The sequence below is a fragment of the Engraulis encrasicolus genome, chromosome 11 (assembly GCF_034702125.1).
Source record: "Engraulis encrasicolus isolate BLACKSEA-1 chromosome 11, IST_EnEncr_1.0, whole genome shotgun sequence".
NCBI lineage: Eukaryota > Metazoa > Chordata > Actinopteri > Clupeiformes > Engraulidae > Engraulis > Engraulis encrasicolus.
Window position 1 is genome coordinate 17,949,369 of NC_085867.1, and position 15,834 is coordinate 17,965,202.

At 45.0% G+C, this 15,834-nt stretch overlaps 1 protein-coding gene across 10 annotated transcripts in view; it reads left to right on the forward strand.

The window, feature by feature from the left end:
* ppip5k2 (diphosphoinositol pentakisphosphate kinase 2) overlaps positions 1-15,834 on the forward strand; it is a 64,891-nt gene that overhangs the window by 12,847 nt on the left and 36,210 nt on the right. For all 10 annotated transcript variants that reach the window (XM_063210128.1, XM_063210133.1, XM_063210134.1 and 7 more), the window contains exons 5-9: positions 1,895-1,980; positions 12,578-12,732; positions 13,238-13,339; positions 14,268-14,429; positions 15,687-15,808. In XM_063210128.1, the coding sequence (XP_063066198.1) occupies positions 1,895-1,980; positions 12,578-12,732; positions 13,238-13,339; positions 14,268-14,429; positions 15,687-15,808 (627 nt within the window). The remainder of the gene's footprint in view (positions 1-1,894; positions 1,981-12,577; positions 12,733-13,237; positions 13,340-14,267; positions 14,430-15,686; positions 15,809-15,834) is intronic.

Consider the following 15,834-nt stretch of genomic DNA (forward strand, 5'->3'; position numbering starts at 1 on the left):
TGTCAAGGGCATTTTTCTTGGTTTCATTGTTCACATAGTTACTGAACTACGTAAAGGTGCACTGTGTGATATTTTTAGTTTATGTCCAGAATTCATGCTGCCCATTCACAAATGTTTCCTTTTTCATGCTTCATGCATCGTGATTTCATTATTTAGTAAATATTCACGAAAATATCAAATTTGGCAGCAGTAGACAGCATAGTTTCAAATAGCAGCGTAGTTGCAATACCTACCCTGGCCACCATCCTACACAGTGCACCTTTTAACTGTATGTGTGGCAGAATGGTGTGGTAGGAACCAAAGGGAGTTTAGTTTATTGTATATTCCCCTTGACTTGTAAGTGGTTTTAAAACATGCAGCATGCAGGAGGCTTAGCCTACTGATAAACATCAGTGTTTATTCTTTTTTTTGTTTAAATGGACAGTGCTATTAGCCCATTACCACTTTTTAAACAGCCCATTAGCTGGATTCCAGGAAGTCATTATTGGTAATGATGCCCGGCTCATTAGCCCATGTGGTACCATGACTTGAAAAGGCAGGCAGGCTGGGCGGACAGGCAGGCAGGCAGGCAGGCAGGCAGGCAGGCAGGCAGGCTGGGTGGGCAGGCAGGCAGGCAGGCTAGGCAGTCAGATCCTATTTCAGTGTCTCTCTGTGGCCATTGGTCATCGACATGACAATTATCAGTCATTAGTCTCCATCACGTTTAATTGGCTGCTGTCGTGCTGACTGATGCTCTCCCGTGGAGTAGACATTAGTCATGCGTTTTAAATCAGACACACGTGGCTGGTATTGCAATGAGGAGGTCTTAGTCACTAATCCAGATGTGTGAGGCTAACTCCTAGCGAGTCACTAGCATGAAACTCAAACCTGGCTCCACTTTTGTTTTGGACGCCTTAGCATGCTGTGACACAGCACCCCCCACATAGATCCTTGTATGAGGTCTTGCTCTGAGTTCAAATATCCAGAGAAGTGATGAACAGAGCCTTGTTTCTGTAGTCCAAAGAAAATATTCAGTTCACCTCTTACTGTAGCTTCACTTCCACTTGAGTTAATCTCAGGAATGTGTTGTTTTAGTCTCTTAGTATTAGTGTTTTAGTTAGTTTAGATAATAACATTGTTAAGTTCAGTGCTACTTTAGCTGAGTTACTTTCCGTTTTCTGTAAAAAAAAAATAAAAAAAACCCTAGTTACAAAACTTGCTTCCTGCAAACCACCACCCCACCCCAGGCCAGGCCAGACCAGACCCGGCCGCATCCCTGCATGAGCTATACCTGACCCTGTTTGGTGTTCGCAGCTCATTGCCATTGCTACATGCGCCCACTATAGAGAGCGGGCTTAACCCTCCCTGCATTCCTCATGGATGGGCCTTACACATACGAGTCTACATATAACACCCTGACAGCGGGGCAGACTGTCAGACTCCTGCCTTAAGCACCTTGATTAAATTACCCAAACATACCATAGTGTGGACTTATGTATAGTGTGCGCGTGCGTGTGCGCGTGCGCGTGCGTGCGTGTATTTGTTAAATTACCCAAACATACCATAGTGTGGACTTGTGTATTGTGTGTGCGTGCGTATGTGTGTCTGTGCGTATGTGTGTCTGTGCGTATGTGTGTCTGTGCGTATGTGTGTCTGTGCGTATGTGTGTGTGTGCGTGTCTGTGTGTGTGCGTGTGTGTGCGTGTGTGTGTGTTAATGGAATATGCCACATGCCTGTGACTCTATAGTGTGTGTGAAATGCACGCATGATGACATAACTAGAATTAAAATATCTATTGTGTGGGTAACGGATCTGTGTTCAGTACGTTCAGTATAGTATGTGGGTGTCTTTATGTCCCTTAGAGGGTTTTCTTGATTTGATTATTTTCTGATTGTATTTGCCAATGTCTTTGTAGGAGGGAGGTGTATCGGATCCTGAAGGCGGAGGGGATCCAGCTTCCCAGATTTGCCGTCTTGAACCGAGACCCTGCGCAGCCAGAAGGTGTGTGTGTGCCTCCTCGATGTGCTTACATCAAAGTGTCTTCGTATATGCAGATCAATTTAAATGCATTTCCTAGCCTGGTGAACCAGCGCCACCCGCTGGACGGCAAAATGTTTTGTCTACGGGTGGCCTCGCATAATGATTCAATGAAGCCAGAATGCCATGAATCTGGCAAGCCAATTACAACGCAAAGATGTGTTTTGAATCAAAGCGGACAGGGTTTTGAGGGAAGGTTGTTCTCATCAACAATCTTCGGATGTATTATGCATCGAGGCCAGACTAAATTAGACATCCACATTTAGTCTGGTTTATCAGGCTATGCATTTCCCAAAATGGAAGTGTTGTATGTGACTAAAATGAATGGGTGTGATTGGCACTGGGACTTAACATTATTGTCGCCTCTTACTGCAGACGAGTCCATTCTCTATGTGTTTACATTGCACTGCATTACATTACATTATGTTACACTTGGCTGATGGTTTAATCCAAAGTGACTCACATATATTTACAGGGTATTGGTTACAGCCCCTGGAGCAATGTGGGGTTAGGTCAGGTGCCTTGCTCACGGGCACTTTTTCCATAGATGTATGTCTAAGGAAGAGGTAAAGGTGGGATTCGAACCAGCAACCCTCTCTAAATACCAACACCCTAACCATTAGGCCTCGGCTGCCCCTTGTATTTACATCAAATTGTATACATTCACATGCGGATGGGATCGCTGGTGATTTCACTCACCATTGGTACTCGCTGAATAAGCTTAAAGGGACACTGTGTGAGATTTTTAGTTGTTTATTTCCAGAATTCATGCTGCTAGTTCACTAATGTTACCTTTTTCATGAATACTTACCACCAGCATCAAATTCTAAGTATTCATTATGACTGGAAAAATTGCACTTTTCATACATGAAAAGGGGGATCTTCTCCATGGTCCGCCATTTTGAATTTCCAAAAATAGCCATTTTTAGCTGCAAAAATGACTGTACTTGGACCATACTAGAAAATATTTGTTTATTATTTAGACAACTTTCATGTAAAGATCAAATTTGGCAATAGGCAGCCCAGTTTCAATGAGCAGCATAGTTGCAGTACCTATTTTGACCATTTCCTGCACAGTGTCCCTTTAACTACATCTTAGCGACATGATGACATTTCCAAGAGTAGCATTTTAAGACTTTGTCATTACTATTTTGGTTACAACAAGTTTATAATAGAGTCTGCATGAATGAGTGAATAAAAGAAAAGCGTGAAATTTGAGTAAACATTATTTCAAACCATCTGCTCGTGAATCAGCTTGGATTTCTTAAGGATATCAGTCGCGACTCGCAAGACGGCCCCATTTTCAGGAATACAAGCGATCTCCTGGTCCAGGTGTTGATTTCAGATCAGTATTCAGGGCACTCGGCTCCACTGCAGCCCGTTGGTGCTGGACCAGACTGCTGCTCAACCTCTCTTCATCCGTCTCCAGAGAACACGTCTGCCAGTCAGTCAGTCTCTCCATCCCTCTTTCATCCTTCATCCTTCATCTTTCATCCGTCTCCATGGCAGCTGATCTCGGTGGCCATGGCAACACCGGCTTCGTCTACGGCCCTCTGCACTTGGGTTCAGGTGAGGGCTCGGCCCCTGTCGGATCTCGTCGGCCAATCGAGTTGAGCCTCGCTGTCAGTCCTAAACACAAACACAGGCATCGATTCTGTGATTCTGTGCACGCACTGGATCAGTCTTCTTCAGTCTCCACCTTCCCGTTATTTCCATGGCACTGGTCACCTCATCAGCTGTCATCCCAGTACAGTATCAACCAACATAATTGTTCAGTCTCTTATTTATATATCAGTTCTATCCGTACAAAGGAAATAGTTTGCCATTATGGAGGGAATTCTGTCAACAATGCCATTATGGTCCTGAGACTATGGATAGGATACTTGATTCTCCGTATGACGTTATTTTTCATCGTGTACCTTCACTGCTGCAATGCATTGCAGTCACATTTTGTCACATGCGGTGAGTGCTGAGAAGTCTCATCGGCTGCCTTGGTTTGGCATCCACTTGTGAGTTTGATTATGAGTCCCAACCACCCCCGAGACTGATCATAGACTGCATAAGACACCCATTGCGTATACACTGGACTGTGTGTACCACTGGTCCCCAAACTGGGGGTCGACACTACGAGGGCGGTCACAGAGGTACTGAAGGGGTGTCTCTCTCGGACAAAAAATGGATATTGCATGAAAACGGGAAATCCACAGGTTAACAGCTAACAGCTAGCATAACTCCATTATTTGGTTATTCTCTTGAATATGTAATACATATGTTTGCTGTCCTGTGTATTTTTAGCAACATTAGCGCACAAACTATTAATGGAAGATCTAGCAATAATAACTGATAAAAAAGGGAAAAACATTGCTGGGCTTAGACTATGGTGGGTGGAGGGGTTGTGAAAATATTCTCAGGGGTCCCCGCTGAAAAAGTTTGGGAACCACTGGTGTATACATTCTACGATTGACACAAGTTCTTTCACTGTCCTGTCAACCTCAGAAGCAGTTTCATCAAAGCACTACGGTAGTACTCAGTGCCCACCAAAATGAGAAGACAAGAACAGTCTCCAGTAGCAAAGCATCATAACATGCAGTATTTTCTGCTACAGTGTTGCAGTATGTTGTGCCAAGACAACACATCTTTGCCAGATAGTTACTGTATCGATTTTCACTCTCCTTCCACCTCTCCCGCTCTCTCCCTGGCCTCGGCCCAGCTGTGTACTGTACGAGCTGCCCAGATTGTTATTAATCTCACGTTCTGGGGCTTCTATTTGTCTCTGTCTTTTTTTCGGTCCATATGTCTTCATCGTCTTCAGTGTTGCTTTCTCGAGTGCAGTGCTCTAGTGCAGTGGTTCCCAACCTTTTTCTTAAGGGACCCATGTTCTTACTATTGTAAGCTTTGGTGACCCAACCACGCGAGCGCCCGCACGAGACGGAGTCACAAGATGCCCTCTGTTTCCTGCGAAAACTAATTTTAGTTATTTTATTCCTCAATTCGTCTTTGGTCAAATAAAGAATAAATGTTTAATGTAGCACTTACAATTTGTTGCTTCTATGCATTTATTAGTTAAATGCTTTGTCTTTTATTCTACATGGGCTGTATATATTTAAAATGAAACCACTTAAAATCAAGAGGGCTCCGCGACCCCCTGTGGATCTTTGGCGACCCATAAGGGGGGTCCCGACCCATAGGTTGGGAACCACTGCTCTAGTGGTTAGTCTGTGCAGTTTTTACAGTAAATATCCGTGCTCCTATCCCTCACCCTCACTCTTGCCGACTCTTCTCTCTCCCTCTCATTTCTTTCTTTCTCACTTCCTGTCTTCATTCTCTATCTCCTTCCCTCTCTCTCTCTCTCTCTCTCTCTCTCTGTCTCTCTCTCTCTCTCTCTCTCTCTGTCGCTCTCTCTCTCTCTGTCGCTCTCTGTCTCGCTCTCTCTCTGTCGCTCTCTGTCTCGCTCTCTGTCTCGCTCTCTGTCTCTCTCTCTGTCTCCCTCTCTGTCTCTCTCTCTCTCTCTCTCATCCCTTGCACATGTTTTGCGCTGATGAAAACAAGCGGTGGGTGTTGGTGGGGCGAGGTCAGCTCTGGTCTGTGTGCCATCTGTCCACTAGTAGACGGGTTCCTTCCTTCATCATTAACCCCTAACACATTGAGTCAGTGTGTGAGGAGGGAGAGCGACACATCCAACAAGCTCTGTTACTTACTGACATCCTTCTCCCTGTGTGTTTGTCTAAATTAGAATGAATATAAATGTGTAGTTTTATGTTTAAGAGGATTTCCGGCGACCATGAAAAAGAAATGACATTGAAATGCCTGTTTTGCAGATGCGTTATGCAACTATAGCGTGGGTTAGCGGTTGCGGAACCCACCCGTATTGCTTTGACAAAGGCATGAAGGATGTTTTTTCTCACGGATGCTATTCAGTTTCATTTTCCGAAGTGTCTATTTGCATCCTGAGTATGTGAATAGCAATGTTATTTTGAATTTTGCATAGCATCTGCCATAATGTTTTCCTCATGTAGACCTAGCATAAGGGGAAACTGTTTTAGGTTTTATTAAATCCATCATTACCCCCCTCACCACTTGGATAAATAAATATAGTGCTTTTTATCATAGAAAAAGGGAAAATGGGATTTTATCGGATTTCAAATACCCCAAAAGACCCACAGTTGCAGCCACAGCTAGCCTATTTTTGTTGTTTTGTTGTTTTTCCCTCCTCTCTGTTTTTGGCGCTTTTCTATTTCTCCTTTTCTACTATACAAAACAATGTATTTAAAGACGAAAAACAGGGAGGAGGGGAAAAACAGAATAAAAAAACAACATTACTGTGGGTCTTTTGGGGGCATGTGAAATCCAGTGTTTGAAGTGTTGCTGATGGAGGGACATGAGAGGGCTGGCCAGGCATCCAGGCTCCCCCCGTAGTCTTCAGGGCTGGCCAGGCATCCAGGCTCCCCCCGTAGTCTTCAGGGGAGCGACAGGCATCCAGGCTCCCCCCGTAGTCTTCAGGGGAGCGACAGGCATCCAGGCTCCCCCCGTAGTCTTCAGGGGAGCGACAGGCATCCAGGCTCCCCCCGTAGTCTTCAGGGGAGCGACAGGCATCCAGGCTCCCCCCGTAGTCTTCAGGGGAGCGACAGGCATCCAGGCTCCCCCCGTAGTCTTCAGGGGAGCGACAGGCATCCAGGCTCCCCCCGTAGTCTTCAGGGGAGCGACAGGCATCCAGGCTCCCCCCGTAGTCTTCAGGGGAGCGACAGGCATCCAGGCTCCCCCCGTAGTCTTCAGGGGAGCGACAGACGGGCACTAGAGGAATTATGGGATGTCTGTGCCAGGTCCACTGTCAACTTTTGCTGGGCCCAGGATGTAGTCATCTGAAAGGCCCCCCATCCAGTACATAAAATGTAATGAAAACCCAATTCTGCCCCCCACCCCTTCTCCCTGGGCCCTGGAAAATTCACCTCTTTGTCCCCCCACTCTGCCAGCTTCCCTGCAGTGCCAGGCGGTCTGACCACAGGAACTCTCCAGGTTCCCATCCATCCATCTCGACCCGCTTAATGCCTTCCTATTACGGGGCTCTTTGAATGGAGCTAGCACCATCCATCCAGGGCCGGCCATCTATCTTACTTGTTTGGGGCTGTTTTGGATGCCACAGGGATAGATGTGCGCAGGGCTGAATCATGTACTGCATACCTGTATTATGGAAATGTAACGCACCAAATGCTAAAATATACTGGGACCTGGAGAGTCGGTTTTCCGCGTCCGCGGCTCAACGCAAAGCAAGTGTTTCTTCAGAGCATATTTCAGACACGGAGCGAATTCACAAAAAACTAAAGCAAAGAGATTTATATACCGTAAAAGCACAAACGTGAAAAATAACTATATAAGGTGTTAAAGTATGAAAGTAAAGTTACTGTGAGAAAGACAGCAACGTCCCTCACGAAGCTTCTTGTGCAGGGTCGTACAATTTATGTGTAGCCTTGGCCATGCACAAGCAGTCTCTGTGTTGCCCCGTGGGCTTGTTTACGCTGTTAGACCCGGTTGTCTTTTGTTATTGAAAGCAGCGTTGGCATTACCGTGTGGACAGGATCAGTGTCTGCTCTTTGCGTTGACAGGCGTCAATCAATCAGGACCTCGTTAGCGAGCGTGTAGTGTTGTGTGTGTGTGTGTGTGTTGAAGCTGCCACCGTCTTTTCCATCTCTCCCCCAGCCGCATGGCTGCTGACAGCTTTGGTGGGACAGGGGACAAAGTCATCTAAACCCACCCCCCTCCTCCTCTCAATATAGACAATGTAATGGGAACCCAATTCTGGGCCCTAACTCTCCCTGGGCCCAGGACAAGTGACCCGTTTGTTCCCTCCTGTCGGCTTCCCTTCCTACCCCAGTATGTGATAGCAGTGACCCTGGCCATGGCCGTGACTCTGCATTCTGGAGCCGTCACTACAGCTTGAGCTGTCCTTCATAGTGGCCCCTGCTCAACACAACAGCAAAGGACACGAGCCTCAGCATGGGTGGCACGGCACGGCACGGCGGCGCTCGGGAGCTGGGGAAAGTGCTAATTATGTTTACAATAAGTGGCACCGCAGTCTTCGTGCTTTGTTGTGTTGGAAACTTAAATAGCTAGTTTTAAAAGCTAGGTGTGTGTGTGTGTGCGCGTGTGACGCGTGCGTGCGTGTGCGCGTCTTTGTGCGCGTGTGTGTGCGCGTGTGTGTGCATGCTCGTGTGTGTGTGCGTGCGCATGTGTGCGCGTGTGCATTTAGACAGCAAGGGCATTATCCCAAAATGGCCCATAGTATAATTAGGTATTTTCGTTATCATAATTAGTGCACTCCTTGCCAAGGCTGTTTATCTGTGCAAACCACATTTTAAAAGAAGTTTTTTCCTCAGTAATTATTTTTCTAAAGTAGGGTAATTAATGTTCAAATGAGAGTATTTTTAACCTGCACTTGCACACGACTGCACAAGAGGCCCAGGTTTGTGCATCAACAGTCAGTCAGACCTGTTGCATAGACGAAGAGAATGCAAATATTTGAGGAAGTAACCAGCATGGAAGCAAGGGGCTATTACTTTCCCTTCCCTGCACTGCTCAATTAGTTTGACAGAAAACTCGAATAACGTTGTCATGTTTGTTAAATGTCACAAGTTGAAGCCTATACAAAGAGGTTCTGAAGGCAAGTTGCCCTGAATGCGTAGTCTTTTTGGCCCCAGTGTTTCCCCATACCTACACCATTCTGTGGCACAGCACCACAGAATGAAAACTCAGCACCACAAATGGGATTCTGCCCTGAGGTGCCCTGAATACATAGATTTTGTCTGTGAGGTTCTTTTTTGCCAAACTCCTGTTGTTTGAAGATGAGTTGTCTGCTCTGCTATCGCACACAGAGGAGCTTAGATTGAATTCTAGGGATAATATAAGATTAACGGCTGAAAGGGAATTTAAATCCCATTTGACGGCAGAAGATTTGAGGAAAAAAAAATAGTGTGCGAGTGTGCACGCGTGAGTATGTGAGTGAATGAGATTCTGTTGCGATTCTGGTCTCCCCTCTTTCACTCCATCTGTGTGTATTATAATTGCGTCTACAGTTTAATGCTTTCTAATCGGCAGCTTTTTTTTTACAACGGAGGAAATAGATGTTCACTGCATGCGCTGATGAATCCATCCGGCTGCAGAAGCTCTTTCCCCCTCTCCATTACTCCCCCTGCAGCTGTCCAAAGCTCATCCAAACAGACATGCTATTTAATTAACCAGCCCCAGCTAGCGGCCAGTGTTGCCAGATTGGGCGGTTTCCCGCCCAATTGGGCTGTTCAGGATGATGTCAGTGGGTAAAAAGGGTATCGGTCGTTTTTTTTTTTTCATCAATAGACATCAATAGAATTTAGTTCAAATTGGGCAGGATTTGGTACCTCAGGGCGCTTTTTGAACATTTGTTTTGGGCCGGAAAGAATCTGTAACATCTGGCAACCCTGCTTAACAACGTACCCCGGCCCGGCCCAGCCCGGCCCAGCCCAACAGAGCTGACAATTACATGCTCCATTTTTGGATTTTCGCTGGCTGGCCTCATGCAACCCCCAGCTAGCTAGCTTGTACCCCACTCCCTGCTCTGTACTCTACTGCCAAGCGCCTCCGTTGCCCTCGGTCTTTTCTCTTAATAGGCGAGTACATCTATGCAAAAAAAAGGCCTAACCCCAAAAAAATTGATACAAAAGGTTTTTCAACTGATTTTGTTACCTCTAAGTGTCCTTAATAACATACTAAAAATCTAGGAAAATCTGACTTCAGGAAAGGTGTCATTTTCATGATCAAAGTGTTTTAAAATAAAGGTTACTACATGATAATTACATTGGCATGAACTAACATGTTTTCAGGATCTGTTTGTTTGGAGTGCTGTTTGGGTGGATAAAGACACTACTGCTATGATAATATCCATGTGCTGTTTGTCAGGGCACATCATCAGTGATGAATCATGGTGTCACTAGGTATTTTGGGTCTTTCAGCAGCTGAACTGAATAGACAGGAGCCACTACATGTGTAAGTAGAGGGCAAGGTGAAACGGTTGGTACTGGAGACAGACAATGTCCTGAAAGGACATAGGGCTTTAGCATAGCTTTCTGGTAAGCCAGAGTAGGGCCTGTTGTAGCTTCATAGGCAAGGGTCAGGGCCTTGTATTCAATTAGGGCATGAAAAAGAGGACATGACTGGGAAACTGAGGCTATGTGGTCAGAGAATGATAGATGGTCATCAACAATGACACCTAGATTTCTTGTGGCCTTATTTGAGGCAACAGTAGCAGAATCCATATTGAGCTCGATATCATGGCAACCTAAATCTTTGGCTGGGATCACCATCAGTGCATTTGGGCGAGGCTCAACTGAAGGTTGCATTCCTTCATACTTGTGGATAGTTCAGAGAGGCAAGCGGAAACGTGTGTGACCGTGGAGTCATCTGGCACAAAGTAACTATGCTTCATCGGTGTAACAGTAGTATGGGAAGCTGTGAGAACAGATAACATGGCCCAGTGATGTGGTGTACATGGCAAATAGGAGTCCCAGCACCAGCCCTTAGGACACCTCTGTGGAGAGGCTATGATTTGAGGACAGCTGACCTTGCCCTTGATACATGCTAAGAATGATACCACCAGACTCAAAGAATGTCTGGAAGAACTTGAGAAACACAAAACTCAATTATTTATCTAAGAGAGATGTTAAATAATCATGTTTTGAAAAAAAAATGCTAGCTGGTGTGTCTGCACAAAGATTTTTAGATTTACTACAAAACAAAAAGAGATGTCCATAATCTCTTCTGAAGATATCTTCTGGCTTACTAGAAACAAAATAAAAGAGTAATTTTGAGCTTGGCCTTTTCAGATTTTGAGGTTTTGCATTTTGAAATTTAATGCCTATTTAATTAGATATAGTCCAATTACCATATTAAAACATAACATTTCAGAAATCTTGCAATACATTTTTTTCTCACAAATATGTGAGTAATCACCGGATAAAGTTTCATGGTGATATCGGCAAGCTAAATTTTTTGGCCTATTCACCTGGAGTGTCTCTTGACCCTTATAATAAGCCTATGGCAGCCATGTTGAAAAAACTAATTTCCCAAAGTCAGATTTTACTAGATTTTTAGTATGTCATTTAGCAGGTCCAATAGTAATAGAATCCATAAAAAAACCTTTTGTATCAATTTTTTTGGGGTTAAACCCTAAATGTACTCGCCTATAACATCCGCATCCAAACTAGAGACTGAGGCTGGCGAGCCCTTGAGCCGCCCATGTCTCTGACAACTGTGTGTTGGGGTTTTTAAGAGCCTTATGTAAGTCAGGCCGTGTGTCTGTCTGTGTCAGTGTGTGCTCTGCCAGCTGCTGCTATCATAGATTACTGATGCTTGGCCTCATGTGTGTCTCTCTGACTACCGTACATCTCTCTGTCTCCGTCCCTCCATCTCGTTTTCTTACTTTATTTGTCTCTTTCTCTCTCGTTCCTCTTCTCTCTCCCATCTAAATCTTTCTTTCTCTCATTCTCTTGCCTGCTTTCGCTGTCTGTCTCCCTCTGTCTTTCTGTCTTTCTGCCTTCCTGTCTGACTTTCTCTGTTGCTACAACCCCCAGCGTGTGACTTAGCAAAGAGGGAAGGAGGGTGTTATGGATCTCTCTTTCTCTCTCTCTCTCTCTCTCTCTCTCTGTCTCTCTCTCTCTCTCTCTCTCTCTCTCTCTCTCTCTCTCTCTCTCTCCCTCTCCCTCTCCCTCTCCCTCTCTCCCTCTCTCTCTCTCTCTCTCTCTCTCTCTCTCTCTCTCTCTCTCTCTCATGAATCAGTACCCAGCAAACTCTGCTTCAGCTGGCTCCCTGTGAAATAAATTTGCTTGTGGAAAACGACCGGAACGTTTGAGAAATTTGGCCGTTTTTGGACGATCATTATGCACCGAGCATGTTCAATGACGCATGTTTGGCACTTCAGAGTCATCTGTTTAATGAACTGCTGTTCACTAAATGTGCTCCTTATCGCCAAAGACTTCATTTCCCCTTGACCCTGTTGAACTGCACTGTAGCTCTGTCTGGTTCAGCCATGTAAAAGAGAAAAGCAGCCCCATTGGGTATTGCCATCACGGTGCACAACACATCACAGCACACGTGGTGCACAACCTTATTCAACCTCTGTATTTAAAAACAACGTCAAAGTAGTACGTTTCCAAAGCCGTGTCAGGGGTTCATTTACTTCAAACAGGCTGAACTCCACTTCTGAATTCACTAAAAGCTTCCATAGGCTACAAACGATACTGAGCAAGTCTACTGAGATGAGTTAAAATGACTCATTACATATGAACATGATTCCTGAAATCAGACATGGGACTTTTCAATGATTTCAACGATGGCATTATGTTTTCAATCAAGTGTGTTTCTTTTCAGACTTATTTTTGGAGTAAGGAGAGTTACAAGAAACAAGTTGGAGAGAGACGGGCGAGGATCAGGAAATGACCTCGGACCAGATAGATTCGATTCCCGCCAGGCCTAACCGTACGAACAAGCCGCGGCCAAGGCCCCATGTTTACTCCTGGCCTGTATGTGTGTGTTGCAGAGTGTAACCTGGTGGAGGGAGAGGACCATGTGGAGGTGAACGGGGAGATCTTCCAGAAGCCCTTTGTGGAGAAGCCGGTCAGTGCGGAGGACCACAACGTCTACATCTACTACCCCACCTCCGCAGGAGGAGGCAGCCAGAGACTCTTCAGGAAGGTGGGTGGGGGCCGTGTGGAGGAAATGACAAAAGCTCAACATTAGACCAAAGTCGTGTGCGAACAAACACTCCTGAGAGCAAAACTGGTTCATACCAACAGATGGACCAACTTAGTGTCTTAACCAACAGTCCTGGCAAGTCAGTGACATTTGAATGCAAGTCACCAAAACTAGTATGCTGGAATGGAATCTACATAATCTAATCGAATCAAGAGTTGTTTGCAACTTCCTGATTTTGAAGACATCTCTTCTCCTCACTGAGAGATTTGTTCAGTTCTCATTCTGTTGTGGGAACAAAAGCACATTTATCTCTGGACCTGTAACTTCCCATATCAGAATTAGAACTGTGTGAAGACATGAAGTGAAGAAATCGTTCAGTTGCCTTCAACTAAACTCCTAAAACTTAAAATGACCTGAATGAATGACGGTCTTAATCATTAACCATAGTTGGTGTTTTTTCCATGATGTCCTTGTTGTTGTTGTTGTTGTTGTTGTTGTGGTGTAGATTGGCAGCAGGAGCAGTGTCTACTCTCCCGAGAGTAACGTCCGCAAGACTGGCTCCTACATCTATGAGGAGTTCATGCCAACAGACGGCACCGATGTAAAGGTACATTCCATTTACTGCAAGGAACGGGCCGGTAAATTCTTTTTTCTGACGCATCAATTTGTCATCACAATTTGTTTGACATCTTTGTTGAGATACAGAGACTGCCCCATCACCCTTACCTACTGGACTTATACACTAGCACCATCAGCATTTCCAACCGTTAAGGGGGAAAATAAGAGTATGGCCCTGCCTAGATTGCCATCCAAGTAGCCGTGCATCTCTGCAGCTTTTTGAGCCCTATAGACTCTTGAACACAGACGTGGTTATGGTTACACTAACAGTTTCCCTGTTCTAACACAGTATTGCTAGAATTATTTGTCCTGAAGAGGCATTCTTATGTTTGCGTTTTGTTTATGCTTTTTAGACTGTTTTTTACGTAGTGCACAATGTAGTGCAGGTCAATATTTTCGCAATATTTGTGATTTCCGTTTTCTGCAACGTATCTTCTCCTCAAACCACAACAAAAAAGGAACTACTTTTTTGTTTTGATCCATTTCTTGAACTTGAACATTGTATTGATGTGTGTTTATTGTATCTATGTCTGTATGCACTACTGTTTTACTAAACCACTGCCGCTGCATTGATGGTTTGCACGGAGTGCTCCACACAATTTGCCTAAAATTCAAGCGCCCACTCCCACATTTTCTGTGGACAACACACACTTAATGGCATGGCTCTAACTATACACTTGCCAACTGATCAAATGCTGGTGAAAAATCAGTTTGGCTGGTAGAAAAGTTTACTGGTAGAAAACTTACTGTCCAAATATACACTCTCTACCAGTCCAAGTGGCTAGTAAGATTTAACATCTACTAGCCAAATTGACTAATGTTTAAAAAGTTAATTTGTAGTCCTGTATGTTAGTTTGATGCCATGCCCAAGTTGCCCATGTACTGTATGGTACCACACTGGATCTCCTGGTCTGCAGGTGTACACGGTGGGGCCGGACTATGCCCACGCGGAGGCCCGCAAGTCCCCGGCGCTCGACGGCAAGGTGGAGCGGGACAGCGAGGGGAAGGAGGTGCGCTACCCCGTCATCCTCAACGCCCGAGAGAAACTCATCGCATGGAAAGTCTGCCTGGCCTTCAAGGTGGGTCGCTGTAGAAAACCTTGGCTCTGGGTCTCAGTCATTTCATTCATTTCTTTCTCTTTTCTTTAATAACATATTTATGGGCTTTTATGCCCACAATAGGAAAGTAAAGAATGGGACAGGAATCGAGTGGGAGAAGGAGATAAGGACATAAGGTAGGGTTGTGATATGGCCAAGGCTGTACTCAAGGCTGCCTGGCTCGCCATGCGCAATTTCAGAGTGACTTAGCGGATTGCACCATAGCACCCGCGTCATTAATTGATTAGTTCACTCGTTCATTGATTCATCTGAGTTATTTAATTGTGAATGGTGAATTTAAGCCTCAGCAGTTTAACTGAACAGGAATGGCTTTCTATATGCTGGTCTGAAACGCCACAAGCATTGCTCCTGTTATCAGACTGTATTTGATTATTTCAGACGTGGAAATAGTTCTGTCCTAATATCCTGTATATTAAAGGACAAGTGCACAAGTGAGTCAGTTTATGTTTATGGGGATTTTAAGAACAGATATGGACAGCAGCAAACATCAACAAAACAGTGAAGGGGACTGTTAAACATTGCACACGGCTCAGAAAAGTGGCTCCATGTTCAAAATAGTGTACTTGTCCTATAAGTGAATAGCCAAGTCCCAGTTTGTCTCATAGTCGTATGAGAAGATTGGTAATAACTTCATACTGCTTCTGGCATGAGGGGCAATGACACCTCCACTTGCTAGACCAGTGTTTCTCAACAGGGGTGCCGGGGCCCCCTCAGGGGTGCTGCGGAAACGTGGCTGATGAAAACATTATGTAATATGATACATATTTGTGTAAATCGATAAGTTAATGCTAGTCAGTGGAATCTTTCATCTGCCATTTACGCACAATAAAGTAAATATAGGTCGACCCAGTCCGATCCAACTTTGAATGTAGGTTGTGTGACGTCTCCAAATGTGTTACTTTTCTAAGCTTTTGTGGTATCAGATGCAATGCCATGTTACGGCTTGTTGGTTTGGGGTGCCTTGAAATTTTTCATGAATTGAAAGGGTGCCTCGCCTAAAAAAAGGTTGAGAAGCACTGTGCTAGACCATGAGACTTACATAAGTTTACCTCAGATGGAGACCTTCAGAATAGAAGCCTTCAGAATTGAGAAAGAGACCTCTCCTGTCCTGTCTTCCTGTCTGCCCCCCATCTAGAGTTCTTGTGTGAAATGTGTGACTTGAACACCATCTGACCCTCTTTCTCACCTCTCTCTCTCTCTCTTTCTCGCTCTCGGCAGCAAACTGTGTGCGGCTTTGACCTGCTGCGTGCAAACGGACAATCCTACGTCTGCGACGTCAACGGTTTCAGCTTTGTGAAGAATTCCATGAAGTACTACGATGACTGTGCGAAAATACTGGGGTTGGTATTGTATTGCTGTGAACACT